Source organism: Sebastes fasciatus, chromosome 8 (assembly GCF_043250625.1).
Source record: "Sebastes fasciatus isolate fSebFas1 chromosome 8, fSebFas1.pri, whole genome shotgun sequence".
Classification (NCBI taxonomy): Eukaryota; Metazoa; Chordata; class Actinopteri; order Perciformes; family Sebastidae; genus Sebastes; species Sebastes fasciatus.
In genome coordinates, this window is record NC_133802.1 from 10,443,967 (window position 1) to 10,463,351 (window position 19,385).

The 19,385-nt window shown below is 39.7% G+C and overlaps 2 protein-coding genes and 1 long non-coding RNA gene across 4 annotated transcripts; 1 reads left to right on the plus strand and 2 right to left on the minus strand.

The window, feature by feature from the left end:
* Nucleotides 1-2,483: 2,483 nt before the first annotated feature.
* On the minus strand, nt 2,484-6,096 carry LOC141771966 (GTPase IMAP family member 7-like). The gene is made up of 3 exons (XM_074642517.1): nt 6,081-6,096; nt 3,381-4,176; nt 2,484-2,490 (listed from the first exon to the last, which is right to left on the minus strand). Exons 1-3 carry the CDS (start codon nt 6,094-6,096, stop codon nt 2,484-2,486), a joined length of 819 nt encoding a protein of 272 aa, XP_074498618.1.
* A 1,582-nt stretch (nt 6,097-7,678) lies between these two features.
* Nucleotides 7,679-8,416, plus strand: LOC141772367 (uncharacterized). Its single transcript, XR_012594892.1, has 2 exons — nt 7,679-7,818; nt 7,851-8,416. It is a non-coding gene; the product is annotated as an uncharacterized LOC141772367 (long non-coding RNA).
* Nucleotides 8,417-8,510: 94 nt separating this feature from the next.
* On the minus strand, nt 8,511-16,421 carry sdf4 (stromal cell derived factor 4). Of its 2 annotated transcripts, none has more exons than XM_074643281.1 (7): nt 16,200-16,421; nt 14,607-14,923; nt 12,527-12,663; nt 12,274-12,387; nt 12,002-12,160; nt 10,006-10,181; nt 8,511-9,202 (listed from the first exon to the last, which is right to left on the minus strand). In XM_074643281.1, the coding sequence occupies exons 2-7, from the start codon at nt 14,915-14,917 to the stop codon at nt 9,026-9,028; spliced, it is 1,074 nt and encodes a 357-aa protein (XP_074499382.1). In that variant the 5' UTR covers nt 14,918-14,923; nt 16,200-16,421; the 3' UTR covers nt 8,511-9,025. The 2 variants fall into 2 exon arrangements, with proteins under 2 accessions (XP_074499382.1, XP_074499383.1); XM_074643282.1 differs by having other exon boundaries at nt 16,070-16,211.
* Between the last annotated feature and the right edge of the window lie 2,964 nt (nt 16,422-19,385).

Sequence of the window (19,385 nt, forward strand, 5' to 3'; positions counted from 1 at the left end):
AAACCCAAATACATTCAGTATTTAATGATATAAAACAGAAAATCCTCACATTTTGAGAAGCTGCAACCAGAGAATGATGGGCATTTTTACTTGGAAATTAATCTGATATCAAAATAGTTAAAATCAATAAATTCTTTAATCGATCGACTTCTGATTGCAGCTCCGATTTAGAGAATCGAGTGTTGTACAGTTTTGTTTAAACGGCCAGTACTTGAAAGCACAGATGACAAAGGGCTGCTGCTACAGTCAGACATTAGTATGGATATATGAGTGTGTAGCTGAAAGAGGGTAAAGAAAAAGTACAGAATTGCCCTTTTCAACCTCGACAGGAAAAGACAGGTGTGGAAAGTGAGGAGAATAACGAGACCCACCTGTGAGCCGGGAGAAGGGGAAAAAACTAACAATGGAAAGATGCATGCAGGAGAACAGAGTGAGACACTAAAAGTTTGCAAAAAGGAAAAACAGTGATTATATATATACAGTAAAAGTAAACAGAGTGGCAGATGTTGTTGGATTTCCCAGACTTCCCTGGGCAACTGTGTGCTGAAGCCCAGAGCAGGCTTTGATTGAAGCTTGTTCTGTTATCTCTGTGACCTGCACAGATGTAGCTGTGGACTTCTTCGTCTTTGTTGGGCCCACACAAGTTACAAGATACAGTAAGTCTCCTTCCCTGTATGTCTCCAGGCTTCTCATGTTCTTCTGCCTCCATGTTAATGTGCATCATATTCTCCTTTAGCCGAATCCCCTCTATCATTGTTATCTGGAATCCTTATTCAATTAATTTGATTAAGGGACATTTCAACTCTGAATTTGATCTGTGCTGATTTAATGGACATTTTGTGAGCGAGAGACGTTGTTTGATTAACGGTTTGATTCGATTTGAATTAGTTTTGAGTATTATTTGGTTTATTTGATGATGAAACTGAGTTAATGGTTTATTTTTGAATTTTTTTTTCTGTGACCAAATTTTTATCGGTTTTTAAGCTAAAGTAATTTTAAGCCTCTGGTACGATAGTTTAACATTTCCCATCTGGCAACGCTGAACCGACACATCAGATTATTTTAATTGGCAGACTTATAATAAGCAAAACACTAGGTTAACAACAGATATCTGCAATAATAGTTATCTTAATCATGCTATCACAATGTTAAAATAAACCAAAAACGACAGTTTATCCAATTTAGTTTAATAGCCGACTTCAGTAACTTCATAATCCAAAACCAAGAAAAAAAGAAATAATGTTACATATAAAATAGTGTGTCAAACTCAGGATGAAGAGAAGGAACAAAAGGGGGCGGGGTTTTATTCTGGGCCCCAGCTCCATAAAATGTGTGTGCACGTCCCTGCTTGGAACAAAAAAAAAATTCCATTCTTATACTCATTCCAGTTTGTGATTAAAAAGTTGCACTTTTAAAGTCTATATTTCATATTTTGTTTTTTTGTGATCATTTGCTAATCTACCTGTGACAATTTGAACTCTTGATTGGACAGTTAAAGGAGCAATATGTAGCACTGACAGCTAGCGTTTAAAATAGGTAAAGCAGTCCAAACTCAAAACATTGGAGCCGTGGCCCTCCGGTGTAACTGATAGCAGTTAGTGCACTTTTTCGCAATTTGAGGGTTACCTTCTATAGTGAAGGAACTGGCCTTCTACCTCCAAGAGGTCAAGGCCCAGTTACGTGTTGGTTAATCTTGTATGACAAAGAGATTTTCCAAACAGACGGGTTAAAGCATAATAATACAATTTATTCCGAACAATCAATGTTGCATAAGTAAAAATAAGAGTTTACAGATATCTGGATCCAGTCTACGTGTCCCTGACAACATACAGTGCATGGGTCAGTTCGTGAAGTCTGAACCCCGAGCTATCCCTGATCCAGCGTTTTATGGTTTACACAATATTAATATTCATGAGTTATGGCACGTGATGTTTCTGCTGCATGTCTTCTTCTTCGTTATCTCCTTCTGGCTCCGTCCTCTCCTTGACCTTGCAAAAGAAAACAGCACCTGCCACCTCCCTTTTCCTCACAATCACTCTATTCATAACAAATCCAACAGTCAGGTTATTGTAAGCATTCTTGTACATAATAAATCCAACAATAGACACAACCACGTTAACCTCTGGCCAACAGTAGTCAGAATCACTTCACCGGCTGTGTGTCTCAAATACTGGCTGCCTTGATAACCCAGCTGCACACGGACCACAGAGAGATGTGCCGAGGCTTTTCGGGTCGAATAGAATCTAACGCTATCGTTATCTCTGTTGATCCAATTTGTTCGCTTGCTTCCGTGGATGCAGGAGGCTGTTTGTGTGCCAATTTGTTTCATATGTGGCAACGAGGTGTTGAAATGTGCAGTGGATGGGATCACATCGGCCAAAACAAAAACAGATGTTCCGGACCGGAATGGAAATTTCAAAGGAGAACATGCTGTCTGTAGCGTTGTTGTCGGAGAAGCCAGTATTTCAATTTAGCGTGTATCCTTAATCTCTGGTGACATATCATGGTCATTTTATGATTTATTACTATTACATATTGGTCCTTTTAATTATTACTTTGACAAAGGTTTAGTCTGAATATCACATCTTTATTTTTATTTTTTTTGGAGATCAGTTTAGCACAGGAACACACATTTGTTTTGAATGGCATAAATCATCAAACATATAACATTAAATTACTGCTTTGTTGACAAACAGGAAAACAAAATCAAATAATGTAATGATGTGAGGAGAATGATTTAAAAAAATAATAATAATAGATAAAAGCCATCAGAGGACTGTGAGAATGATTTTTTCTAATTATACATTAGTCTGCAGGAAACAAAGTGCAGTGGTTACAATAGAAGTCATTTGATGTGAAAATTTAGCTTGCGTTATTATGGTATGATGGTAAAAATGTTAATGATATGCAAACATTTATACTGTGAAATGTATATTTTTACACACCAAATAATCATGTAAAGATGTAAGATCATGGCAATTTGAGACTATGAGTTACTAACCTGCAGTATATATAGCTCTACGTCTACAAATAAAATCAGCACTCAGATAATGAAAAGAAATTAAGTGATTAAAATTCTGAAATTATTTCCAAATTTTTTTTTCATATGTTCCCGTGTGTGGGAGCTTCTGGAGGGTTCCTCTGTGGTTGAACCACATGGAATTGTGACCACTCACTAGAACATGTTTGAAAATGCCCTTCCAACTAGTTCAATACCTCCCACTATGATTTTACCAACTGAATATAATGGATTTACCTCCCTGAGCTGCAACCTATCTTTTTCATGCCGTTCGGTTATTTCATTCAACCTGTTCATCACCCTTTCGTTCTCCTTTCGCTCTGCTTCTCTCTCTTTGTAATACCTCTTTCTTTCCTCATACTTTTCCTCCCTCTCCTCCGCTCTCCGTCTCCACTCCATATCTCTCTCGTCCTGGAATTGCCGATTCATTCGATTCATCTCTTTTTGATATTGTTCCCAAAGCTTCCTCTCCAGCTCCTCTCTTTCTTTTCGTATTTGCTCTTTGTCTTTCAGGATGCGTTGCTTCTCCTCTTCGATTGCCCTCTCGGCCTCTTGGAACATGTCGTTGGTGTAGTGGCTCCCTCCGTTCCTCTGGACTATATCTCTGATCTTCTGGAGCAGCTCGGTGACCTGAGAGCGATCCCTCAGCTTGTTATTGAAGACATGGTACTGGCCGTCGCATCTGGCCACGAGTTCTTGAAGCTCTGCGCTTTCATCCAGGAAGTCCTCGATGGTGGTGTCTTCGATAAGGTCACCGTGAGTAAAGAGGACCATGCTGTACGTGTCTGCCGACTGGCCAAAGATTTCTTGAACCCTTTGCACCGTCTGCTTTTCCTCTTCGGTGTATCTGCCCAGCTTGATGACCACCAGGAACACGTGGGGTCCAGGAGCAGCGTAGGAGATGCACTGGCAGATATCTTTAGCTGTTTTATCCATGCCAAACCTGGTGTCAAACAGGCCCGGGGTGTCAATGACGGCAACCTGTTGCCCAACCACCTTAGCTCTGCCCTTAGAACAGTCTACAGTCAGAGACTTTGAACCGAACTTTGATGGGAAGCACTTTCGTCCCAGAATCATGTTCCCAGTGGCGCTCTTCCCAATTCCAGTCTTCCCCACCATCACTATCCTGAGTTCCTCTTCATTTGTTTCGCTACACCCTGTGTAAGAATGAGTGACAATGAATAAGAGTCATGATGATGCAATTTATACAAAAACAGGAGAGAAGAAACATCTACTCGGTTGCGTTGAGGGGAGCCAAAATGGCGTAGAAAGTTCACATTTCTTTGGTTGTGTCTAGAAGGTAACCCGCAAGCGACAAAAAAACGTGCGAAAACACTCACGAAATGACCTATCCTAACCACAGACTGTATATATAGATGGACGACGTGTATCCACATCCTCCCGCTGTACAACAGTGAAGCCAAAATATCCCGGATACGGAGGCAGCCATCTTGAGATGTGGCGTCATTTGGAGCAAGAGTCTGTGCAGCATTGATCGGGGGGCTGGAGCCACAGTATCAAGGTCCCGCCCACACACACACCTGAGCCAATCACGAGCCAATCACGGTCACAGATTGTTAGCGTGAGCCACCTACCTACAACTTTAGCACCATGGTAGCTGTTTGGCTAGAAAGACACAACAACGAACCATAATATCTCTATAACTACATTTATGATCAAATTGACTCATGTTCTATTACACAGACTTGTGACAGTTATGGAAAGTTAAAGTTACATCTCCTCTCTCGTACAATTCAGAGCCTCTGGCTCCGCGATTACTTCACTCAGAGCAGCTATCAATCACACCCGTTCGATCATGACGTCTCACCCCCTTTTTTTGCATTAAATAACTCATTAAAACCAAATTTATTAGAAAAATGAACACTTGAACACACATCAGCGTGATAAGAACTACCTAAAATGACAGAAACCTTCTTTGGGATAAATGTATTAGACGTGTACTTTGACTTTTTATTTGGCCTATATCCCATCCACTAACATGGAAGGGCAGGATTTATGACCCATACTGCAGCCAGCCACCAGGGGGTGATCAAGATGCTTTGGCTCCACTTTTGGGGAGCCATCATTTCGTCCATCTTTATATACAGGTTACGTTTCCAATCACATTTTTTTTTTTACAGTACATACTGCAGCTGCCTTTAAAAAAGTATGATGCTGTATACATGTAATTGGGACATACTACTAACATTGCACCTTGAACTTTGACCCTCTTGCTCATATATCTGTTGTGATTGTGGGTCAGAACAGCCAGAAAAGCATGCTGGCTTGCATACTGCAAAATGCGACTAAATGTAGTAGAACATCCTGATATTTTTGGCATACTGCATTTGTCATACTTCTGTATGTATTGGGACATAATAAATATTTTTCTGGCATACAATATACTATGGTAGTATGGGTATTGGAATGCACAGACAGTCTATGATCCTAACCCTAACCATTCGATGTCAATGCCTAACCGTAACCATCTCATTCAGTTTCGCAACATGGGGGTTACCTTCTAGACACGACCGATTTCTTTTGCAGACTCTCAGTTTGAGACAAATTAATACAGTATGGTTACCCCGCTGTCAGCTGAAAGTGGAACAGCACTGGTCCAGACTGCATTTGATATGTTTGAAGATTTCTTAGATTGTAAAAATAAACATAACAGTTTAATTATGTTGTTTCTCAGCCAAATACATCAGACAAAAATTAAGCTGATAGCACATCTTATTGTAAAAGCACATCTCCCAAACCTCCCTCCAGAAGAGGATTCAAATTCTTTAGAACAAAAATGACATTCATCTCAAAAACGCGTCAAATCTTTAACATTTTCCTAGTGATCCATGAAATCAAGCTTTTTAACTGAAAAAAATCTTAAATGCATAAACGTACTCTAGAATTTGTAGTCAGATGATCTTGGAACAAAAGCTTGATGATTTGTCTTTGCAGTAGTAGTATTAGTCTATAGGTTACATAAAATTAGATTCAGCCGTGATCCCTGGAATATCACTGTGAAATAATCAGACTGGATACTGGATAGAGGATCATGACTTACCTGAGTTGCTGGCCATGATTGGGTTAGAGAGTACAGAGTAGATCCTGCAGCTGAAGTGAAGATGCAGAGTTCAGAGTGTCGGCTGCAGCTCCTTTTTTTTAAATGGCCCTATGCACCAAAACACACCCTACGAAAGTGAAACTAAAGCTTTATGTGGAACCAATGGATTCCTTAATGGATCGCCTGCGTAATGGATCACCCTGCCTGAGGGTTGGGAGTAGTTTATAAAAACAATAAATGTATCTCATTAAAAATGCAAATTTATTCAGTAACGTCCAGAATCTAATGCGTTCATGTACTCTGTAGTAGGAAGGGGAAGTTTTAATATGGAGGTGCTATCATATATTTTGAGTTATTGTGTTCGCAAGAGTGTGTCAGCACACAGAGTACTTTAAAACCTTGTATATTTATTTTGGACCAAAAGTATTGAAATTGCAGATAACCTTGTTTTTTAGCTTTGCGGTCAGAGAACCATACTGATATGTTTATTTTTTAAGAAGATGTCTGTGTCTTTAGGTGGGGTGGTCGTCCAATATGGGTCAACTCTGAGGGCCCCTGTCTCCTGAATGGTTGGTCATTCTGGTTAATTAAACCATGTTCTAATAAATACTCTCTCAAAAATACTATTTCTGATGGAATGCCCCTTTTGTATCATGTGTTAACGCTGGGACTTCCTATATCCACGTCTGTTTAATTTCTAGACAGTCGTGTGTTAACTGTATACCTCAAACTGCGCTCAAACTGTTCTCTCATGATTTAGAGGAAATGGCAGATCATACTGCTGAGCAAAGTGGCCCAAAGCTCCCTCCTTAAGTATTTACAAGAAATGGCAGCAGTTCTTTTCAGCTCCACATAATGCTGTGCACTACACACACACAGTCATATAGCGCCACCGACTGGTAAGAGGAAGCAAGCCCTATGTGACACACATTTGATTTCTATCAGAGAGTGAGCTATCCACTGTGACCTACACATTTGATTTCTGACCTGTGACCTACACTTGATATACAGAAACATAATGTATAATCAGTGCATGTTCTCTAGGCCACACAGTGGACCCAGGAAGTGATATTTAACTCCTTCATGCAATGTCCAATATTCATGAAAAATAATACAAATAATACAAAACTAATAAATGATGTAATATTATATATTAAACTGCTCGGCAGCAGGCTATATGAACCAGTTGAAATTAGCTCCACCTTTACCAGCTGCAACATCAAGGTGATTTACATATTAATGCAATATTAATTATAATCCAATAGTATATGTATTCTGAAATGGGCCATTCTGCATGAGTACTTTTACATTTGGTAATTCAAGTATATTTTGATGACAATAATGATGTACTTTTACTTTAGTAAGATCTTGAATGCAGGACTTTTACTTGTAACTAGAGTATTTCCACTTTTACTTGAGTACTTCTTTCACTATTATGATAGTTAACTAAACATCTTGGGTTTTGGACCGTTTGTATGGACAAAACAAATCTCCAGTGGACATTTTTCACAAATTCCTGACATTTTGATGACTTAACGATTAATCTGTAATGCAATGAATCGTAATTTGCAGCCCTAAAAAGAACTAAAACACTAAAAAAAAACAAGCGCTGTTTAATTGATAAGAAATATTTATTGTTTACCAGTATATTTGCAGTACATTTTATAAAGCTGTGTCAGATTCTGTTATCCTAAATACTTATCTTACAATCCAAACGGGACCGAGGACAGGGAAGCGTGTAGCAAGATCCAAACACTCCATCAAATTGAGGAATGTAATGTTTGCCCATGCATTTGAGAACAAGGTACCTGTGAAATTGTATGGATTAACCAAAATCATTCAAAATTTAGCTAACTGGTAAATATGACGGAGAGTGAGCTATCCATCCTTTTGTGAAGAAGGACACCAAGACCAGGCTCCTACAGCAATTGAGCAACAAGAACAAACCTGTGATGTTCTGCTGATCCAAATTACACCGGTCAAATAAATAAATTCCTCTTTATCCATCCATCCTTAACAAGAGCAAGGATTAGATTGCTTTTAGTCAAGAACAAAACAATACACCTTTACATACAGGAGACATTTTGACCTGAAACACATACACAGGTGAAACTAATTATGTTTACACGTGTACTTTTCCTTCAATAAGTCAAAATGTCAGGCAGGAAAAAGGCACATTGTTCTCATATATTACTCTGGCAATAAATTGTTAATGAAAGTCGGTGCGAAGAAGGATCACTGTACGTTATTGAGGCAGCTTTTAAAAGTTATACTTTTTTTTTTTTTACCCTGTCGATAAGTAGGACGGATGCCATCTATAATGGAAACTACTGGAACTGTACACAACTAATGAAAAAAATCGCTTTTTAATTTGGAGGAAGTCTGGAGCGCGTCATCAATAAACTCTTTATAATGATATCTCTATAAGGGTTTTTCCTTGTAGCAGCATTATAGTTATTTTTTCAGCTTTTCTCTCTGACGGAGGCATATTTACACTGTGTACAGACACGCCAGCTAAAAACGACAGATCCTGCAGAACAAATGGTAATATCGCCTTGTCTCCCTGCGCCACTGCGCCTGGAACGAAAATATCTATAGTCGGGGTTAAAATTCCTCATATACACACATTTCACAATATCACACAAACACATTTGCCCAACATTTAAAAGTCCGATGGAACACAGAAGGCAGACCATGTTAACTCTGATGGCTGGCAGACAGTCCAGGGCTGAAGGAAGGATGTATTAATTGGAGTCAGCAGTGAAAGAGGCCGTTGAGGCTTTTAAACACAGAATTGCACACTAGAACATCCTATCATTAATTTGCACCCCCCCCCCCCCACCCCCTCACAACCCCTCCTCCCCCCTCATCTGGCTTGTCCCTGAAGCAGATGTAGGATGTCGCTCCTGCTTTGCCGAGTGGACTGAGAGGGGGAAAGTGTGTCTTCAGAACTCCTCGTGAACATTTCTGGCGTAATCCATGAGCTTGCTGCCCGTGAAGTATTCGCTATACTTGAGAATCTCGTCCAGCTCCAGGTTGTGATTCTGGTTTTCGTCCGCGACGGCAATCATCTGCCTGGCCTCGTTCAAAGCGTTGTGCTCGTTCATCGGGTCCATGTACTCCTGTACGCCGCACAAGAAGACAGCAGAAGAAAGGGGGGAGAAAAATGTCAGTCAAGTTTGGTAAATGGACTCGCATTTATATAGCACTTTTCTAGTGTTCCGACCACTCAAAGAGCTTTACACTACATGTCAGTATTCACCCATTCACACACACACATTCATACAATGATGGCAGAGACTGCTATAAAAAGGAGCCAACCTGCCCATCAGGATCTAATCTAAATTCTCATTCACACACCGATGGCTCAGCCTTCGGGAGCAATTTGGGACAAGGACACTTCGACATGTGACTGTCGAACCGCCGACCTTCCGATTGGTGGGCGACCCGCCACAGCCGCCCCGGTTTGAAGTTTGAAGTCTCATTTGTAAAAAGAAACCTTTGTTTGCATCTATGAAATGGATGATTGCACATTTACAAATAAATTAGTTTTTTTCTTGTTGACGAACTTAAAATACTTCAGTAGATACTGACTCAAACTTCAGACAACAAATGTAAAGTATCAAAAAATAAATATTAAACTAGAATTACTGCCTCACGGTTGTATGCCTCCGCCAACCAGTCAAGTTGCAGTTTACATCCATGTCTGTCCAAAATCACTTTATCATTTTATCCTATTAGATATTTGTGTCAAGTTGTCATAATTAGCATATGTGCATATTCAATTTGACATCCTGAGATCGCGCTCACGAGAATAGAAAGACGGACAACCCGAAAACACGATGCCTGGGGCCACGGCTGTCACCGGCGCGGAGGAATAAAAAAGGGATCAATCAAACAAGACGTCTGCTTTTTCATTACTTACCTCCAGTTCCTCCATGGTTACAATGCCATCACGGTTTGCATCAATGACGTCCTGGAATTCCTTCTTCCTCTCTCGAACCCAGTCATCATCGACGTCCTGAGCCTGCTGGTTCTCCACGGTGCCCACCGGTAGAGAGATGAACTCTGACAGTGTCAGCTTCTTATCGCCGTCCTGGTCTAAAAGCAAAGCAACAATCAACATTGGATTTTTACCTTGTATCTGTTAAAATACACAGAGCATACTCAAATACACATGGGCATTAATGTAAGGTAAAACATGAAATATACAGATCCACTATTATATTTATTACATAAGTGGACATATTTGCCGATAGTAACAGACCTAGTACTGCTTGTCCCCATGTTTTAATGGAAATGTACCAATAATGGGCTTTTGTCTAAGGGCGCTTTCACATACCCTAGTCCGTCTGGCTAGTCCAAATCAGAGTGAAATTTAAACTTTTGGTTAGTTTTCTGTTTGGTCTGGTTCGGTTTCACAGTGCACAAATCAAAGCGGACCAAATTAAAAAAAAAGAAATCTGCTGAGGGGCGTGTACACAGCAGCAAATGTATTGTTCTCATCCCAAGAGCTGCCACTTCTATGCAAGGAATCACGGACTTTCATATATTGCTGTCGAAATGTTTGCACTTTGACTCAGCACTGATCTACTGTCTGCACGAATCTCTTCTTCCAGTTTATCTCCAATGACTTTAGAAACTTCACTATTTTGTGGACATTATTTAGCATATAGAGTTCTCTTCGGATGCCAAGCAAACATGTCCATCTCAACAAATGCCTGCACAGGCAGCCTGTGTTTTTGTTCGCTTGGAAGCGGTCCCGGACCGGTTGTTTTGGTCCCCACCAGAGTACGATTACTGTGTTCACAACCGCCCACACAAACTGCACCAGGGGTTGAACCGTACCCGAGTTCAATTAAAGCAAACTAAATGTTGGCTTGTTAACGCACCCTTGGGTTCATTTGGTCCAGACCAAGGGATAAAATTAGACATTGTTGCATTTTACTTCTGGTCTTGTTCACACTGCCTTTTTAAAAACGAACCAGAGGAGTAAACATCAAGTTATACAGACTGACCGGTAATTCGTTGTTTGGACAGTTCTGGCGATTATCACCCTACATCATCACCGACAGAAGTTTATGCAGCACTTTAATGCTTCTGATGTGTGTATTTATGGTCTTTAGCTTGATATTAAGACTCCAAATCGAAAGCATGCTATGCTGAATAATGGAATGTACAAAAGCCCCTTTGCGCGCTCCCAGATGACCGCTGCGACCGCATAGTGAGAATGTCAGAGAGCACACGGACACGCGCATTAGGGATCGCTGTTAATGAACTGACAACGAGAGTGCAGAGTTGTTTACAAGTACAGCAGTTTTAACAGCTTTTGACCTATTCATCAGGGAAAACTGAAGCGCATACGTGTTGATTTGCATAAATAGGTTATATACATGGCCTTATACAGATCAATAAGATGCTTCCTGAACAGATTTCACGATCAGCAGATGGATTTATTAGTAGTTTAGCTTTTGAAATTATGCTAAATGCTAGCATAAAATCCTGTTTGTTTGCTTTCACACCACAAACGAACTGCACCAGAGTCCGCTTGGAAACGGACGGAGGCCCAACTTTTCAGGCAGTCTCGGTTCAGTTGTTTGGCTCACACCAGGGTTCGATGGACAGCTTTCACACCAGTCCAAATGAACCGTACTAACCGGGAAAATGGACCCGAGTTTGTTTTAACCAAACCAAACAGATTAGGTGTGAAAGCACCCTAAGATGCATACTAGAGCTGAAATCTAATGTTGCTATGTATCTGCTGGATGTGTAAATAAGTTAATGTCAACTTAAAAGGTGACGACATGTCAGTGTTGTGTTAACAGTTTGTTTCTGCTGCCTACAAGTGGCTAAAAAAAATTGTTAACACGGGTTTAAGACAATGATGCTCATGATTCAGGGACTAGGTAAGTAAAATGTACCTAAATCGCGCACAATCTCCTTGACCATGTATTGGAGCATGCCTCTGCTGTGCTCAGGATGGAGGAAAGACAGGAACTCCTGCTCATTCAGCAGCTGGTCAGCTGGGGGGTTGTCAGCCTGAAACCAGCGGTCCTTCAGGCTCTCCAGAACCTCCTGAGCTGCAACGACGAGAAGATTCAACTCAGTTATATTTTTACCAGGATATCTGCAGCACACATTCTGGGATATTCTTGAAAAGATCACGACATATTCCATATAGTTCTATACTTACTTTCCTCATCCAGTTTCAGATCTTCATTTTTCTTCATTTTCTCAGCAATTTCCTTTTCATTGAAACCTTTGCTGCCCAGGAATTTGACTTTGTACTCATCCCATGTCACGTGACCTACATGGACAAAGCATGAATTGAGAATTTGGGTTTTGACTAAACAGAAAATTTCCATTAGTTTATGACGCACTGCAGCCTGACAGTCGGTGTGCTTTGAATTATAAATGGATGTGATTTTCTGCACGCTCTCTCTCACCGTCCAAGTCTGGGTCAACAGCACGGAAACTGTTCTTGTTCTCCTCCATGGCCTCCTTAAAGTGCTCGTCCGTCTTCTCCATAATCCAGCGCTGCATCTCCTTGGCGCTAACACTCTTGTCCTTGTTGATATCAACTCTGTGAGGATGGAATTAAAAAAAAAAGAAATTAGTTACTCATTTAGCTTATTGAACATTAACACGAGTCATTAGTCACAGAGTCATTAAACTACCAAGTGTATACTATCGGCTGTAATGACCCACATCATCTGTCTGGCTTGTGTCCAGTCTGGTGCTTTTGTTTAAACTGGCCAAGCACTAATACCTTTTAACATTGACATTTCTTTACTATCTAAGGTTAAATAAAAGAAGAAGGAGGGGGTGGCCTTTTTCCTCCGTCGTCATTCTCTGGTATAACAGTGGCACCTTGCCTTGTAAATGTATACTATGCAGAGAAACATTTGCACCGCTTGTCTTTCAGCTTCAGTGCATTTTTTTTTCTTCAATACAGGTAATCTAATGTATTGTCTCATGTTTGTTCATAAAGGAACAATATGTAGTACTGACAGCTAGTGTTTAAAATGGGTAACAGAAGTCTAAATTCAAAACTTTGGAGCCGAGACCCGTCCGCTCCTCCAGTGTGACTGATGGCAGTTAGCACAAGTTAGCAGTTTGAGGGTAAAGGCCCCGACACACCAAGCCGATGGTCGGCCGTCGGCCAGTTTGGGGCTGTCGTGAGCGTCTGTCATCCTAGTTTTTTCGGCTCTAGTCTGCCTGTGACGGTGGCTTTTCGGACAATTCAGCATGTTGAATCGGCAGCAGAGCCCGTCGGTGAGAGAAATCGCTCTGATTGGCTGTTCAGCTTAGGCGAATCCGTGCACAAGAAGAGAAACAGAAGTGAGGAAAGCAAGCATTTTTCATCCTCATCTCATCTGATCATTCCCATAAACGGATATTCTCACAACGACATGGCCATCTGGAATGAAGCTAAGTGGTGAGTGAGAGTGGTGTGAAAATGGTCGTCAAACACCCCTTTATTTCATGTACGTATCATAACAACGGCTTGTATATCCGCCGTCCTCGGTCTTCCAGTTTCCCTTTTTGAATGACGAATACAGACTACCGCTGCCTGCTGGTATGGAGAGTTATTTCCTTATGTAGGCGCAGAATGTTCGTGTTAACTGGGCGTTGGCTTGTAGTCTTTGTGGTGTGTTCAAGTGCAACTTGTCGGCAAAGACAAAGATGACGTGAAGCGACGCAACAGTCGGCCTTCATTGCCGCTAGTTCTTCTAGGTGGGCTTGGTGTGTCCGGGCCTTTAACCTTCTACACACAACCACGTTAGCCTCTGACCAGCAGTAGACAGTATCACTTCACTAGCTGTGTGTCTCAAATACTCGCTGCCTTGTAACTCAGCTGCACACGGACCACAAAGAGATGTGTAAGCCGAGGCTTTTCAGGTCAGGTAGAATCTAATGTTACCATTATCTCTGTTGATCCAGTTACTTCCATGGCTGCAGAAGGCTGTTAGTGTGCAAATTTGTTTCATATGTGGCAACGGGGTATCGAAATGGGCAGTGGACGGATCGCACCGGCCAAAACAAACATAGATGTTCTGGACCAATATAGAAATTTCAAAGGAGAACATACTGTCTGTGGCATTGTTGTCGGAGAAGCCAGTATTTCAATTCAGCATGTTTCCTTAATTTCTGATGACATATCATGGTCATTTTATAATTTATTACAGTAAATATATTACATATTGGTCCTTTGAGTGAGAGGTTTTTTTCCATATCTGGATTTTAAGGAAAATGGGGTTTCACAATACTCAATTATTTCTCATTCTGTGTGTTTTGCAATACCATGTTGTTGAGAGACACCTTCAACTTGTCATAACAATGATAAGTATAATTGTAACAGCATGTGACATCATTTTCCTAAGGGCTACGCCCTTCTTTGCTAGTCTCTAGACTTCAAGCCGGTGATTTCTGAAGAACCTGATCACTGATCAGCTGCTACGCCCCAGATCAGGAATGCTGCAACTCCTAACTGAGATTCAAAGGCTGACGAGCAGCATGTCTTACTTGGTGAAAATATCAATCAGCTTCTTTCTGTTCCTCCTTGGCTCCGAGTCCTCCTCAAACTCCTCGATCTCTTTACCCAGGAAAACCTCCTGGTGGAAGTCCTTATTGAGGTGGCCATCCATCTCCATCTTCACTCCATTCAGGTGGTCTTGGGGGAGGATCTCGTTGTCGTCCTTGCTGGCTGGAGACTTCTCTTTTGCGGCTGACATGTTGGCTGGCCGTGCGTGAACATCCATGGTGTGGAGCAGGATGTAGAAGAGCAGAGACACTGCCAGGAGGTTTCTGCACCACAGTTTTCTCCAAACAGCCATGATTGCCTATAGAAGGGGTAAAAGCAAAAGTTCTTGGTTATTATGTGAACTAACTCTGAAAAATAAAGATATCAAGCCAAGTTGGCTAAAACAAAATAAGGCTGATGTACGTCATCAAGCACACTGCCTCAACTTTAATGCCGCGACAGGCTGCTCCACCCAAAGTGTGTGAAGGAGCACTATCGCAGGTCCTTCCTTCCTGCAGCTGTCAGACTCCACAACCAGCACTGCTCCCAGTAGACCACAACCAGCACTGCTCCCAGTAGACCACTTACACTTAAACACCAAAAACTGACAATAACCTGATATTTTCAGGTGGAATTTCATTCATTCATTCATTCATTAATTCATTCTCAATGTGCAATATCATTTTCCACTTGTGCAATTTTGTTAATAGTCTGTTTATTGTCAATACTGTATATACTGCTCCTATTTTTATACTTCCTTCTATTCAAATGGTTCATATTTGGTTACACTTTGTTTAGCTTTTTTTTTTTACTGTGTTAGCTGATGCATCTTGTTTTTTGCACTATCCCCTTTGCTGCTGTACACTGCACATTTCCCCACTGCAGGACTAATAAAGGAATATCTGATCTTATCTCTTATCTCATCTTATTATTTTATCTTCACGTCACATCGGATTTTCTGCGATTAAATCACTCACACTGGAAAATCCAGTTCACATCAACCGCATTACTGTATAGACATCTGTGGACGATTTTTTGTTTAAAATCAGACCAGCTACAATAAACAAATGGCTTAAGCATCCAAGAATACTTAAATATAAGCAGGCAAACGCAAAATAAATTACCTTAACCTTAAAAGGCAACTAAAAAACATCAAATTAAACCTTTAGACGTCAACTCACCGTGATGTTGATGTGTACCGTGAACGCAACACAAGTTACATCGACCCTTTAGCTAGATAGCTGTCAAAACACTGACGTCGTTACTTCACGTTGATGTTCACACTTTAATATCATTATTACGTGCTCATGAGTCAGCGTTTAGCTCGTCTAATTTAGGCTCGTCACGTCATTTTAATTATTTACACCGCAGTTGAGTGTTAGCTAAGCTAAGTGGCTAACACCAGCAGGCTAATAACACATTAAAGGTTATGGTTACTAGTATAAATAGAGACGATGCGACCAACCTGTCAACACGATGACTCTTAACAACAATGTGTGGGAGTTCAAACGACTGTGGGTATTGAGAGATGATGGCTAGCTGCAGTGTTAGTAAGCAGCTGGCTAATATTAGCTGGACTTCCTAGTCACACAGACCTGCAGTAGTTTCCAGTCAGGCGAAGCTGTCAGGCTCCAGTTCCTGTACACGTGGCTCCACACACCCGACTCCTAAAGGTGGGACGGATCAGTGTAAAACTAAACACTGAAGAGACACGAGTCAGGTTGTAAAAGTCCTTTCTGATGAACCAGTTAGTGATTCACTCAAGCTGTCAGTTGAACTGCTTCCTGGCTAGTTGCTAACGTCGCTGTGATAATTTAATGTTAAATTAATCACATTCACACACGTGTAGTTTCCGGGCAGCACTTTCAAAGTAAAACCGTGTTGTGGAGCGGTTCTGCTCTCTAGCCAATGGTAGCTTTCTTCTACAGTGGGTCTGAAATTAACCGTTTTCCTCAGCTGCCACTGTGGCAGGTCACTGAACATTTCTATTAGCCTCTCATTTTTCTAAATCTAGGTAGAACACTTTAATATTGTAAACAATGAGTCAGTGGTACCAGACTGTAGAGTTATAGAATATAAATCATGTAACCTTAATCCATGAATATATTTGGTAACACTTCATTTTACAGGTCTGCAAATTTCATGATAATCAGATGATAATTAGAAAGTTACCTGTTGGAAATTTCTTTGGAATTACTGCCAAATTACCCCATTTATCAAATATTTACCTCCAAAACCAAAAACTAATAGAAGACACTTTTGATCAGACACAAATCTCCCCATTGTGTGACTTATTGTCCACACAAATGTAACCTGGTAGCTGATGTTATGATTCAGGGAGTTTTTAAAGAAATATTAAAGATATTTTTGCTAATTATTATTATCTACAGACATGGAAATAAAGCAGATCAATTAACTTTGTATTCTTTTCCTGGAAATGTCTTAAATAAAGTACCAGCTATTTGGAAATAGCGGCATATAATTATTGAATGATGTTTATAGTAAAGTAGTTTTCAATAAATGTTAAGGTAAATATTGGGGTAATTTGGCAGTAATTCCAAAGAAATTTAAAATAGGTTACTTGCTAATTATCATCTAATTACCATGACATTTGTGGACCTGTAAAATGAAGTGTTACCATATATTTAATTAAGGCTTTAGAATTGCATTGTAAAAATAATATTTGTTAATATAAGGAAAACCTGTCTGCCATGGTGGCAGGTGACCTGACATTTTCACTTCAATTTCATTCCCTGGCCAGGAGGTATGTGGACATATTTTGGAGTAGCTCAACTAATTTGAAAACTTAGAAATTATTATTTGAATGAATAAATTCGATTGAAACCAATAGCTGAATGTAATGGTTAAATTGTTAAAATAGACAGTAACAGATATGGTTGAAATGCAGGTAAATGTTAACGGATAACGTTACATGTTTAAAATAGCTCAAAGTAATGGATATACAGTTCAAATAGCTGGCTAAAAGTAATGGATAAATGTTTAAAATAACTAAAAGTGACGGATAAATGATTGAAATCGATAACTAAAAGTAATGGATAAAAAGGTAAAATAACTGAAAAGAAATTAGTTAGCTAGCTAGATGTATGTAAGCTAGTTAGCTAAAATAGTAAAGTAGCAAAACAGTTTGCTGAAATTAATGAATATGTTAGTAGCTAAAGTAATAAATGGTATTAACACTAACTACACTGTTAAGAATTTCCCAGTAAAATAACAGAGCTGGCAGCAGGGTTATCTTTATGTTACTGTAAAATTAACATTATTATACTGTCACTGAAATGTACAGCTTTGTACTGTTAATGAAAAATACTGTTTGAACTGGTTGTTTTTTTATTAATTTCACAGTATTTTACAGTTAATTTCTGTTTAAAGATGCATTATATAGCTGGTTTTTTTCACCTTTCTTTTACATTATCTTACTGATTTGTTTTAATGCACTATTTAGGTTGTATTTTTTACATACGTTTTAATAAACATTATTTTTTGCCTAGATGAATAGAGTTAGCAGGTTACAGACAGGAATAGTCACACTAAATACAATTAAAGGCACTTTGTTAGGAAAAAGGCTATAATAGACTTGACACTTTTCCCCAAATGTCTGTCTCTAGCTGGCTGCAAGCACAGAATGCAAACCATAACAACATGTGAGTGAAGAACAATAAAGCTATTTCACTGATTTTACAATCATGTACAATGTACAAGCCTCACATGTGCAGATCAGGTCCCAGAATTCAAGAAATACTACATGAAACTGTTACTGATGATACTTTAGACAGTTGATCAGCAGTAAAGTGCTGTTTTTTAAGAATGCATTATAGTTCAGTTAAAAAACGACCTATGAGCGTAATTTAACAGGTTTTCTTTTGTATTAACAGTAAAGCACTGTTTTTAGCAATAACAGGTTAATACTGTTGAAATCCTGATTTAAATTAACAGCAATTGTTTACAGTGTAGGGACAAACTGAGATGCAAAACAGCACACAACACACACACACACATGCTATAAAAGCAAACATGCAATCGTTTTATTGTTCGGAAAAAAAATATTAAACTTCTTTATTGTTATTCTTTTTTTTTCCACAATATTGAATTTTCAAAATCAAACTACAACACAAAAACAGAAATTACATGAAAGCAAAGACAAACAGGAGCAGGTCACAGACCCCAAGGGTTGGAAAAACAGAAAAAAACAGCATGGTATGTAGGTCTATACATTACATGAAAAGACATTATGCTGAATTCTCAGGGCTTGGATATATTATACAAATCAGGGAATACACAGCCAAGGCAAGGCAGTTTATTGTTATTCTAATAAATGCATTCTGAATTTCTCTCTTATTTTGTCAGGCAAACTTGCCAAGTATCCGGTTTGTTGTGTTTCCTGGTGGTGAGCTTGACGCTGTTGGCTGCTGCTACCTGCTACGTCTTCAGACAGACGTGCCAACGTATACAGGAACTAGGATGGAGCCATACTGGAAAGGTACTGGTGAGTTGTTTGTACTGCATGCTGCTGCCTCTGGGTGGCACTGTGTTCAAATGTAATAATATCAAGTAGAGGAAAAAGCAGTCTAAACATGCAAGTTGTGAAGTTAAAAAAAAATATCTGGTAGCTAACATGTTATTTATTCTAATAGGAGTATGAGAGGGCTGAATTCCTTTTAGACAAATGAGCTGATTGTAGGAATACCCAGACCAATAATTTGTTCACATCAAGCACATGTTATTTACTGAAACCTGCAATTTACAGCACTTGAAATATAAGT